Genomic DNA, 13,539 nt, shown 5'->3' with positions numbered 1-13,539 from the left:
ACAGTGGATGCTTTATCAAAGATGGCACTCTTGCTGAGAATGCACCGCTCTTGCCAATTAACAGTGTGGCAACAAATGAGCAGTAAACAACATGTTGGCAAAGAAAGTGCGAGAGATGCGATTGTGTTGAACATTGAGCCCATTAACCGATTCCCTATGTCATTTTTAGGCGGTTCCACTTAATAAAGCAAATGTGTTTTTTTTGCGTCCTTATAAATTGATTGTGGAGATAAACACGGAGTATCGAAAGACAAGCAAGCGCTTGACACTCCCCATCACTCGGGCCTGGGCTTCTGTTGATTTTTTTTTCATGATTGACTGAAGCATTAGCAGCGCTAGCATCGACGATTTTCAATACATCAGCAAAACATGCACACATTATTCATTCATTCATTCATTTTCTACCGCTTTTCCTCACGAGGGTCGCGGGGGGTGCTGGAGCCTATCCCAGCTGTCTTGGGGCAAGAGGCGGGGTACACCCTGGACTGGTGGCCAGCCAATCACAGGACACATATAGACAAACAACCATTCACACTCACATTCATACCTATGGACAATTTGGAGTCGCTAATTAACCTAGCATGTTTTTGGAATGTGGGAGGAAACCGGAGTACCCGGAGAAAACCCACGCATGCACGGGGAGAACATGCAAACTCCACACAGAGATGGCCGAGGGTGGAATCAAACCCTGGTGCTCCTAGTTGTGAGGTCTGCGCGCTAACCACTAGACCGCCGTGCCGCCCCGCACACATTATAGCGATCTAATTCATCTAATTTATTATCTTATTTGTGTATAAAAACTGGCTGCACGGCGCACGAGTGGCTAGCACGCAGGCCACACAGCTAGGGAACCCGAGTTCAATCCCACCCTTGGCCATCTCTTGTGTGGAGTTTGCATGTTCTCCCCGTGCATGCGTGGGTTTTCTCCGGGTACTCCGGTTTCCTCCCACATTCCAAAAACATGCTAGGTTAATTGGTGACTCCAAATTGTCCATAGGTATGAATGTGAGTGTGAATGGTTGTTTGTCTATATGTGCCCTGTGATTGGCTGGCCACCAGTCCAGGGTGTACCCTGCCTCACGCCCGAAGACAGCTGGGATAGGCTCCAGCAACCCCCGCGACCCTTGTGAGGAATCAATTAATTCCATAGCATGTCCGAGTCATTAGACCGCAGGCCACACAGCTAGGAGACCCGAGTTCGATTCCACCCTCGGCCATCTCTGTGTGGAGTTTGCATGTTCTCCCTGTGCATGCGTGGGTTTTCTCCGGGTACTCCGGTTTCCTTCCACATTTCCAAAAACATGCTAGGTTAATTAGCGACTCCAAATTGTCCATAGGTATGAATGTGAGTGTGAATGGTTGTAATAAAGCGTTTTGTGTTTTTGCGTCCTTACGGTTATACACAGTTAATTTGATAACATATTTATTTGTATCGCACAAACCTTTTCAGTGTGTCAACAAATCCCTGCTTTCTGTTATGTTATGTGATGAAGGAGTTCCCTTAAGTACATTGTTGTACAGGGTGGTGGCTCTGCGGTGGACAGGGTGTGTCTCCGGGCTGACCAGGCCCGGTGCCAGGCATTCTTAGGTCATTGCCAGGTCATCCCCGGGGAGGAAATGTCCAGCCTAGCTTCCCACCGGTCTGTTTACAGGAAATGCAGGACAAGGGTCGGGGCTGTGGTGGGAGACAGGGATATGGAGACATGACCAGAAAATAGCATGAATTCAAAGGATGAAGGGGTTCGCCGTCGTCGGGTGGAGCCTTCCAGACTCTCGCTGATGAGGTGTGGCGCTCTCAGGAATGCCAGCGTCTGCTTTTTTGTGTTTTTTTTTTAGGAATACTTTTTTTTGTTTTTGCAGCCATTCTGTAATTCTGTATCGAAATACAAGCAAACGCTTGACACTCCATCACTCGAGCCTAGGCTTCTGTTCATTTTTTTTTCATGATTGACTGAAGATGAGAATAGCTGTAAATAGCATTAGCAGTGCTAGCATCGTTGATTTACAATACATCAGCAAAATATGCACACATTATAGTGATCTAATTCATCTCATTTATTATCTTATTTGTGTTTAAAACTGGCTGCATGGCGCCCGAGTGGTTAGCACGCAGGCCACACAGCTAGGAAACCTGAGTTCAATCCCACCCTCGGCCGTCGCTGTGTGGAGTTTGCATGTTCTCCCGGTACTCCGGTTTCCTCCCACATTCCAAAAACATGCTAGGTTAATTGGCGACTCCAAATTGTCCATAGGTATGAATGTGAGTGTGAATGGTTGTTTGTCTATATGTGCCCTGTGGCGACCAGTCCAGGGCGAAGACAGCTGGGATAGGCTCCAGCACCACCCTCGTCGACACTCTGGCGACTCCAAATTGTCATTTTTTATCTTATTTGTGTTTAAAACTGGCTGCACGGCGGTTGAGTGGTTAGCACACAGACCACACAGCTAGGAGACGCGGGTTCAATTCCACACTCGACCATCTCTGTGTGGAGTTTCCATGTTCTCCCCGGTTTTCTCCGGGTACTCCGGTTTCCTCCCACATTCCAAAAACATGTTAGGTTAATTGGCGACATTCTGCACTCAGATAGAACAGTTTTTTTTAATCTGTTATACATTACACACGTTATCTACCTATATGTACATTACATCCATCCAATGTAAATCCCCTATCATGTCATATTCCACATTCGGTTGACTCGTCAGAGGACCCGGATTTGCTACTACGATTTAAAAAGTCTCGACATTAGAAGTGCAACTCCCACAGGAAACACATAACCATTATAAAAACTGCTTCCATTCTCACAAGTCCCCCATCAGTATCACCATTGGTGTCTGTCGTGGCGGACAAATGTCGCTATTCTCTTGTACCTATTTCCTGTAATAGTGCCATTAGACGTGGAAAAAAACCTAACCTAATATATATTTTAATTTGACTCAATTACATGTTGGAGGCATCATCAAATCAACTATCTACGTAAATATAGCTCCATTTTCATGTGTTATCCATTCATTTTCACACTTTAGATGTTGTCAATAACATCTATTTGTGCTCATATAATATAAGATAATTAGCTAGCATAATAGCGCTTTCTTAATGATGCTATTAAAATGGATTTTCATATTGGAATATACCTGCAGGCTATGCATGTTTTCATGATGTACAAATGAGCGGGCGGCTGCAGACATACTAAATATTTAGTTTCCTCTAAGAGGAGCATTTGTGTCTGTTTTATACTACTTAACCAAATCCTAATTTCACACCAATTCCTTTTGCATTTTTATATTTTTTAATTTCATAGTTTTAATGTTCCCTCTGATTCACAGTGGTCAGTCATGAGAAATATCCCATCTAATGTAGCGTGCCTTCCAATGATAAATGAGGAAGCTGTGAAGGAGGCTCGCACAGGGGGATGATAAAAGAAAGCCTTCCAACAAATTTAAGAAAAATATTATAAATGAGGCTACATTTTAGTTCAAACGCAGTAATAAGTAATACTAGGTTATTATAATAACTAACTAATTCACCTAAATCTTGTTGTCATGTCTCAACGAACGCAAAACATTTAAACATTGCAAAGGTGGCCACAACAAAGAGGCTGAAGAGCTTATTGTGGCTCCGCACCCACGGGTTGCCAACCCCTGGGTTGGGTCCGAGACCATTTTTTTTTTTACAAGTTTTTACAATCACCACTCTATTTTATGTATAAAAAAATTCGCACTGCAAAGGGAGCATCAACAAATAGGCTGAATGCCCACATGCGGTTTGTGAACCGCGGGTTGCCGACCCCTGTGCTTGAAAAAAAAAACATCAACAGTTAGAGATTGTCGTAAAATATCGTAAAATCATAAAATATAAAAAAGGCAAAAATTTAGTTTAGAAAAATTCACATTTGAGAAGAAAATAATAGATTAAGGCTGCATGGCCACCAAGTGGTTAGTGCGCAAGCCTCACAGCTTGGAGACCCGGGTTCAATTCCACCCTCTTCCATCTCTGTGTGGAGTTTGCATGTTCTCCTCGTACATGCGTGTGTTTTTTTTCCGGGTACTCCGGTTTCCCCCCACATTCCAAAAACATGCTAGGTTAATTGGTGACTCCAAATTGTCCATAGGTATGAATGTGAGTGTGAATGGTTGTTTGTCTATATGTGCCCTGTGATTGGCTGTCGCCCGAAGACAGCTGGGATAGGCTCCAGCACCCCCTGTGACCCTCGTGAGGATAAGCGGTAGAAAATGAATGAATTAATAATAGATTAATGATGGAGTCATTGATAAATTGTTGCACCTCTAATTAATACCACAACAAAACTTTGCATTATAATCGATGCAATGGTTAATTTCCAATGTACCTTTATAGTAAATCATATGATGCCTAATTTATATGTGATAATCTTGTGCCGCGGAACCCTACCAATAGAATTCTAGTCTTGTAGCTCTTAGTGCTGCTTTTAGATCATCATCCTTGTTAGGGGAATTTTGTCAAACACACTAAGTGGGTGTTAATGGTCTAGAGGACTTAAATAATTACCGTAGGTAGCATTAAAAGGGATTACAAGAAAAAATGACCTCCAGAGTGACCCTCTTGAGTCCTGCACCACAACACTGAAGGATTACCACTGTACACGCACAACTGTGTCATCTATAAAAGATTGACTTGGGAAGGAGATTATGGTGTACCACTGGGCCGCATAGGAGGAAGCTCAGAGACGCTCATGGGAAAAATAAAAATGCATAGTTGAGTAGAATGCACATGTGTGTTACTAAGAAATAAAGCATAACATATGAAGATGTTCATTCATTCATTTTCTACCGCTTTTTCCTCACGAGGGTCGTTGGGGGTGCTGGAGCCTATCGCAGCTGGACCCTGGACTGATCGCCAGCCAATCACAGAGCACATATAGACAAACAACCATTCACACTCACATTCATACCTATGGACAATTTGGAGTCGCTAATTAACCTAACATGTTTTTGGAATGTGGGAGGAAACCGGAGTACCCGGAGAAAACCCACACATGCACGGGGAGAACATGCAAACTCCACACAGAGTTGGCTGAGGGTGGAATTGAACCCGGGTCTCTGAGCTGTGAGGCCTGCGTGATAACCACTCAACCCCAAAATCATTAAATAATCTTGAAAAATTGGTACCGGTCTGGTACTGGTATTGTTATCAGCGATGCTGGCCCTGTATTTACTTGGTATTGGATTTTTACCGGCTACATGGTGGACAAGCGGTTTGCGTGCAGGTCTCACAGCTAGGAAACCCAAGTTCAATTCCACCCTCGGCCATCTCTGTGTGGAGTTTGCATGTTCTCCCCGTGCATGCGTGGGTTTTCTCCGGGTACTCCGGTTTCCTCCCACATTCCAAAAACATGCTAGGTTAATTAGCGACTCCAAATTGGTATAAATAGGTATAAATGTGAGTGTGAATGGTTGTTTGTCTATATGTGCCCTGTGATTGGCTGGCGACCAGTCCAGGGTGTATTGTCCTTAAGTGCATCATGATTTTTAAAAAAAAATGACTATGAAGCATTACTGGTCAAAAAACACAAGTTATATGAGGTTTGATGATTTGCCTCTCATGCTGTGTGGAAGTGGTAATGTCTATATTAGCGGAGGGTGTCTGTTTTTGCAAACTCCACACAGAGATGGCCGAGGGTGGAATTGAACCCTGGTCTCCTAGCTGTGCGGTATGTGTGCTAACCACTCGGGCGCCGTGCCGCCCCATTATGAAGATGTTAATTTAGTAATTGCACTGATGAGTATTTTGTGTTGTTGTTGTTGTTGTTGTTGATTGGTGTTTCTCGCCTGGTTTTTCTGTTCCCAGTGCCTACACAGAACCTTTCCCTCTGAGCTCAGTCTCTGGCGGGTCAGCCGAGGAGGACCATGGACGGACGTCAGAAGAAGAAGAAGGGGCTGCCGAGCAAAGCTATGATCGACAAGTGAGTTATGGGACATAAATGAAATTTAACCACAGTCTAATTAGCTACTTTGTGTAGATAACCAAGTTATCTTCTGTGGAAGATCACCTTGGAGACATTATCTGCACTGAGGAATAGTTATACACTATTTAATATAAATGTTTTTGTTTTCATCTTTGCCAATTAGTTTGCAAAGCGCTCCGCTTAGGATAGCATAACAGTGACAAAGCACAGTAGCCCTCCCTAAATGGTTTAAATGTGATGTTTTGAGGCCGTTTGATTGGCCTCTAAATCAAATCGCTGCACCGCTGTCACCGTGGACGCTCACTCTCATAAATAATTCATCTGAATTTAAAAGTGCCATGTTTGAGAGGGGGCCTTCATGTCTGCGCAGCACTTTAATGAAATAATCACTCTCGCTCTGACAGCAAATATCCAAGGAAAAAAGGGGGAAAACTTTCTCATCGGTCCCTTTTTGCTGCTGCGTTGCTGATGCTGTTAATGCTAGAGAGCATTAAATGGCGTTCATTCATCTTTTCACTGTACACTTTCTCCGTTTCGCAGATTGATGGGCGATCCCGAGCGTTCTACGTTGCCAAGGAGCTTGTTGACTCAGAGAGACTGTGAGTACCGCCACAGTGTCATCACACAGGCTTTCATATATATATGAATATTGTTTACATTGTATGAATGATGAAATAGTCGAAATATTATGAAAAAAAATGCAAGTTAGCAGACTTCTAAGGAGTCAGTGTCGAAATTCACACACACGAATGTAAGCGTCAACATCGGCATATGTATATTACTTAGGTACTTAGGTTACTATTACTTTGGTACTATCATTGAATACCATAAATTCGGGTGTATAAGCCACATTTTTCTTAAACTTTGAACCCTTCGGGTAATTTCCAATTTCTTGGCGTCTCCTTTTCTTCAGAGCTACTACTGTCATCTTTCACTCAATCAACACTCAATTCATCACACAGCAACTTAACACTCAAAAGGTGTATTTAAAAATATACAAACATGTCCCAATATGAGTTTAAAACCTAAACCATTTTAAAGTTTTCCCATAAGGCATTGCATCTGGGCAACACATTCATCAGGGGCGCTGCAGTGACGTCAGCCTCCCTCTGGGCTTTGGACATGTACCTTACTGACGTTTTAGAAACAAAATAGTGTGCTTTAAAAATCAAATTACATGACAATGACAACATTTTCAGTAAAATTGCAACAATTGCGCTTAATGGCTGACGTCAGCCTTCCTCTGGGCTTTTGTCCTGCGTCTTGGTGGACAGAAGCAGTTTTGCAGTGCCATCCATCATTTTCAATGCTGCTTCAATGAAATGCATATCAAACAAAATGCATTATGGGAAAACTTTAAAATGTTGCGTTTTTTTTTTCTGTTCTTCATATTAAACTGGCATCAACACATTTTTCTATATTTCTGAGGTATAGTGTTAAGTTGCTGTGTGATGAGTTTAGTGTTATTTGTAATTTGTGGCTTCCTGTGGTTTGGACACTGGAATTTCCGGCAATAAAAAAAATAATAATAATGTGCCATTGTTAGGAATGTTTAGCATGTCTTTATGCTTCACTGATCATGTTGTGTGCTGTGATTGGCTGCCAACGTGATTCTGATTATTTTATATTTTAAGTGTGTGACGCATATTTAGGTATTAAGTCCAATCGACCAGTGAACAACCAGTTGAAGATAGAAAGGGAGGGAAATGTAATTACTTGGACGTCACCCCCACGGAATGCGGAGACCCGTATTGGAATATTGATGAAACAATATCATTTTCACGGGCTTAGCGCCATTGTTCAACATAGTAATATTGATCACATGGTGGACAATTGTCATTTCTAGTTTCATTGTGTTTCTCTGTGTTTTTTCCAGACATGTCAGCACCCTGAAGTATCTTCAAGAGGTAAAAATGCTTTACTTTTTCAGATGCCTCCTCACTTTCTTAAAACGCCTCAGATAACATTTTATCATATGTGGGTCTCCTCCCCAGCGTCTGTCTGCATCTCCTTCTCCTCCCCCCTCCCCCCGTGATTTAAAGTTCTGTTGAGGTTTATCAATGTTGTTGCAGTGAGATGGACTTCCTGCCCTTGAAACAACTGACATGTTGTGCTCTGGTGTGGTCGGTTGTAAAGTGACGTAGCGTGTTTACACCTGGCGCTTGCTGATGTGGTTCTTCTGTCTTTACCTAGTGATACGCCGTCGAGGGTAGATTGGGTTTACAAGATTTTTTGCCGTGACTTTGAACTCACTATTACATCAACACATTAATCAACAATCAATACAGAAACCTGTTATGGAATCGGCAGCCTAAAAATGTCCATTTGATTCTATTGCAGGTTGATATTCTGTCGGTCAGGGGTGGGCAAATATTTTGACTTATGGGTTGTACTGAGTTAACAAAATTGCCCTGGGGGCCAGAACATATATTTAACACACACACAGTATTTTATGCTTATAATTTTCCTTGAATTATTTGTCAAATTTTTACTTTTTACTACTTTTTACTTTTTCTACTTTTTATTTTACTCAACAATTTTTCTTCACTGTAGAGCGTCTTTGAGTATTTATATATATATATATATATATATAATTATTATAATATAATTATTATAATATAATTATTATTAAATAATTATAATTATTATAATATAATTATTATTAAATAATTATAATTATTATAATATAATAATATATATATTATATTATTTTATACAAATAAAATGTATTATTATTATTATTAATAATAATATTTTATGCGGCGTAAAGTGTTATTCTATCAGCTGTATGTTCTCATGTCCCTTTTTTCAGGAGCACTTTAAACATCAGATCACATCAAACTATGTCATTTAATTTTACATTTAATTTTTTTTTACAAAACATCCGACTTGCAAGTCATGTTTGTATGTTAAAAGTTGAAATACGTAGAAAGCAAATTGCGGGCCGGATTCAAACGCTTGGTGGGCCGCATGTGGCCCCCGGGCCATAGTTTGCCCACCCATGCTGTAGGTCTATATATATATTTGCTTAGTCTTCTTATTTTTTTTCATTAATTGTAATGTAAAAAAAATGGCTAATGCTTGCCAGGGGATTTGAAGGTGAGCTGAAGTAAGTAGGTCAGCCATGCATCACCGCCGACTGCTGTCATGCTTTTTTTTTCATCATCTGCATATCTGCCACATGAGGATATATACCTTACTCACGTGTTAGAAACAAAATAGTGTGCTTTAAAAATCTAATTACATGACAATGACAACATTTTCAGTAAAATTGCAACAATTGCTCTTAATGGCTGACGTCAGCCTCCCTCTGGGCTTTGGACTCCGGCTTTTGTCCTTCCTCTGGTGGACAGAAGCAGCTTTGCAGTGCCATTCATCGTTTTAAATGCATATCTAACAAAATGCATTATGGGAAAACTTTAAAATGTTGCGTTTTTTTCCCTTCATATTAAACTGGCATCAATACATACATATAGTGTTAAGTTGCTGTGTGATGGGTTTAATGTTATTTGTAATTTGTGGCTTATACAAGAACAAATATGTTTTTTCCTCTAAATTTGGTGCGTCTGGCATCAACTGGCATCAACACATACCTATCGTGTTAAGTTGCTGTGTGATGGTTTTAATGTTATTTGTAATCTGTGGCTCATATAAGAACAAATATGTTTTTTCCTCTAAATTTGGTGCATCTGGCATCAACTGGCATCAACACATACATATAGTGTTAAGTTGCTGTGTGATGGGTTTAATGTTATTTATAATTTGTGGCTTTTATAAGAACAAATATGTTTTTTCCTCTAAATTTGGTGCATCTGGCATCAACTGGCATCAATACATATGTATAGTGTTAAGTTGCTATGTGATGGGTTTAATGTTATTTGTAATTTGTGGCTTATACAAGAACAAATATGTTTTTTCCTCTAAATTTGGTGCATCTGGCATCAACTGGCATCAACACATATGTATAGTGTTAAGTTGCTGTGTGATGGGTTTAATGTTATTTGTAATTTGTGGCTCATATAAGAACAAATATGTTTTTTCCTCTAAATTTGGTGCGTCTGGCATCAACTGGCATCAACACATACCTATCGTGTTAAGTTGCTGTGTGATGGGTTTAATGTTATTTGTAATTTGTGGCTTTTATAAGAACAAATGTGTTTTTTCCTCTAAATTTGGTGCGTCTGGCATCAACTGGCATCAACACATACCTATCGTGTTAAGTTGCTGTGTGATGGGTTTAATGTTACTTGTAATTTGTGGCTTATACAAGAACAAATATGTTTTTTCCTCTAAATTTGGTGCATCTGGCATCAACTGGCATCAACACATATGTATAGTGTTAAGTTGCTGTGTGATGGGTTTAATGTTATTTGTAATTTGTGGCTTTTATAAGAACAAATACAGGGCTCGACAATAACGATGTACCGATGGCCCGGGGCAAGTTAAAACAAAATTCGGGCAAGTAAATCTAATCAGTGATATTCCCGTCGGGCAAGTGCACTTCAGCATGCCATACTGCCAAGAGGTTTTTTTAAAGCGGTTCTTGTTGGGTGTTGGTAAAACACGGACTGCGTTATTCCGGTGGTAATTTGCAGAGCAATCCTTGCAAATCTTGAAATGGACCAATCAGAATCGTTTATTTAGACCGCGGTCCCCAGACCACAGTCCGCGTTTTACCCACACCCGTTGTTCGCGATCAACCAATCAGCGATCGTTTGACTACGAAAACATCCATCATGGCGTCGCTGCCAACATCGTCTAATTCTGAAGGAAACAGCAAAAAGTGATGAAACAGTGCCTCCTAAACAAGTATTTTATTAGGGGCAGCAAATTAAATGATGGCACAGGTGAGTGAATCACATTGCTGTGACAATTTGAAGTGGTCACAATGAAACACCACCCATTAGATCCAATACCAAGTGCTGACTTTGCACAAGCTACAAAATCTAGCGCTTCCATTTCTCTGTGTATTTCCTTCACCTTTGCTTCACAAATTATTGTTTGACCATTGAGCTTTTTTTCTGGATTAAAAACACTTTACTAGTACACAAACGTGTCTATTCAATAATGTTTCATTGTGGTGCACAACTTATAAATATCACTGCTTACTACGACTACCATGTGTAAGGCAGTATGGTAGTACTCTCATTTCATCTTTATTTGAGGTTCTCATGTGATGCCATAAAAAATTACATGATATCATTATGGCAGTCTTTTCATTTGACATGGGGCATTTTCGGGCAAGTAGTTCTCACCTTAAGGATTCCCTATGGGCAAGTCATTTAGTTTTTTAATGTAGAGCTCTGAAATATGTTTTTTCCTCTAAATATGGTGCATGTGGTTTATACACCGGAATTTCCGGCAATAAAATAAGTCAAATGTACAGCACACATGTGCCATTGTTAGGAATGTTTTGCATGCCTTTATTTACGTTTTAGAAACAAAATTGTGTGCTTTAAAAATCAAATTACATTTACAATGACAACATTTTCAGCAAAATTGCAACAATTACTCTTAATGGCTGCCGGTAAATCCCAGACAGGTGGAGACATTGGACTCCATCAGTCAGCCTGTACCTTCTAACCTAGAACAAGGTCACACACTGTGTGTGTATGTCTTATTCACGGCCATGCAGGGTAATTCATTGATAGTCTATTATGATTATTAAAGCTGACATCTAATGTGATGATATTCAAATGTAATGCAAATACTACATGCACATGGTATTTCAGTTGCGGTCACAAAGCTTCAGGGTAGGGATGGACATAATTACTTTACCTATCGTATGAAAACGTTTATTGTGTTTTTGAGAGTCGATTGTTAATGACATCACAAACGGGTGACAAGAGCTGACTCCCGGTTCCTGTTTTGGACGTTTTATTATAAAAATATTATGGATATCAGACAAACAAGGATTGGTAACACATGCTAGGACACGGTGGTGTTATTTTATTTTTATTTTTTTCAAGAAAAGACTCATCTGTTGTGTCATTTCTATGGAACGAAATGGCTTCATTGAGCTTGCAAGCATTACAGTGGCTCGGCATGCTTGTTTTTTTCTGGGAGAGCAACTTCATATGAGCTATTGTTCCATTGTCTGATAAGGAATAACAGGAGCACAAAGAATTTCCAGAGCTTGTCTCCACAAAGGAAGGGAGGCTGTGCTCCTCCTTTTGTAGGACTTTTCACGTAAAACAACTTCAACACACAAGAGGTTGGATTTTTGATGTTATTTGTAACCTATGACCTCTAGAGAAATTCTATTACGGCCAAGCTTGGCTTTGCTGCTGAACAAACTGCTCATGTTGCTTCTTGACGAAGCTTCTTTGACGTGATGAAAATGGGTATAGGCTGCACAAAATAGTGTGTGTGTGTGTGTGTGTGTGTGTGTGTAACCTAGGAGTCAGCCCGTGCTGTTTAAGTATGCACTTGTGTTGGGCAGATGCGATGAATGTTAACTCATACAAGATCTAATTATATTGTATTGTATGTCAACACATTATCTCACAGCCAACTGGGACATCTTTATTTGTTGTACAGTAAACCTCGGATATATCGGACTCGGATATATCGGAAATTCGCTCACAACGGACAGATAAAAAAGAACCAATTTTTCTGTAATGCATTTCCAATAAAAATTCATTGCATATATCGGATTTTTTATAGCGGATTTCGCCTATTTCGGACAAAATCTCCAGTCCCGTTCCAATGCATTTCCATTAAATTTCCCTCGCATATATCGGATGGCCGCATTGTGGCGCTCCGATTCGCCGAATCGTGACAGGCCGCTATACGACGTCATTTGCAGCGTTTGCAGCGTTGCCTGCGCGTCCAGGTACATTGGAAACATAGTCAAGGAAGTGCCTTTTTATAACGGATAAAATCCGATTTACGCATATACCGGATATAAATCCGATATATGCGTAAAACGGACATTTTCCGGTATACGCATATAACGGATTTCGCGTATATCGGACAAAACCAGTGGGAACAATTGAATCCGATATATCCGAGGTTTACTGTATTTTGTCTGGAACTATAATAGATGGACCACAGACGTCCATCCCTTTAGCGATGATGCTGGGGTCCCTCACACCAACCAGCTACTTCTTTACTAAGAAGCATACAGTCAACATGGCTGTTATGCAACAACACCTGGTGCTACGTTTCCTGAATGCCTGGACAGAGCCCAAAGTGGTTGGGGAGGTACTGTTGTGATATGAAAGGAGGGCGGCAGGAAGGATGTTTAGGGAGACTTACTTCCTCCCTTTTCCCCTTCCTCTTCAGTCTTCATTCTTCAACACTCCCGGGCCACAATATTAGATACACCTACACAATCTGATGAGATGCTACAAGAATATTTTTTTTGATGAAAATTTTTGTATACATACAATAGAGTGCTGATTGTAAAAATTTTGGACCACTGGTCTCGGGCCGGGCGGCACGGCGGTCTAGTGGTTAGCGCGCAGACCTCACAGCTAGGAGACCAGGGTTCAATTCCACCCTCGGCCATCTCTGTGTGGAGTTTGCATGTTCTCCCTGTGCATGCGTGGGTTTTCTACGGGTACTCCGGTTTCCTCCCACATTCCAAAAACAT

At 40.7% G+C, this 13,539-nt stretch overlaps 1 protein-coding gene across 3 annotated transcripts in view; it reads left to right on the top strand.

Annotated features, from left to right (window-relative positions):
- Positions 1–13,539, top strand: part of fgd5a (FYVE, RhoGEF and PH domain containing 5a) — a 78,039-nt gene that overhangs the window by 41,757 nt on the left and 22,743 nt on the right. For all 3 annotated transcript variants that reach the window (XM_058068737.1, XM_058068745.1, XM_058068752.1), the window contains 3 exons: positions 5,825–5,939; positions 6,483–6,541; positions 7,819–7,849. In XM_058068737.1, the coding sequence (XP_057924720.1) occupies positions 5,825–5,939; positions 6,483–6,541; positions 7,819–7,849 (205 nt within the window). The remainder of the gene's footprint in view (positions 1–5,824; positions 5,940–6,482; positions 6,542–7,818; positions 7,850–13,539) is intronic.

This window comes from Doryrhamphus excisus, chromosome 1, assembly GCF_030265055.1.
Source record: "Doryrhamphus excisus isolate RoL2022-K1 chromosome 1, RoL_Dexc_1.0, whole genome shotgun sequence".
Lineage (NCBI taxonomy): Eukaryota > Metazoa > Chordata > Actinopteri > Syngnathiformes > Syngnathidae > Doryrhamphus > Doryrhamphus excisus.
The sequence above is the reverse complement of the archived record's forward strand: the minus strand, read 5'-3'. Positions and strand labels throughout refer to the sequence as shown.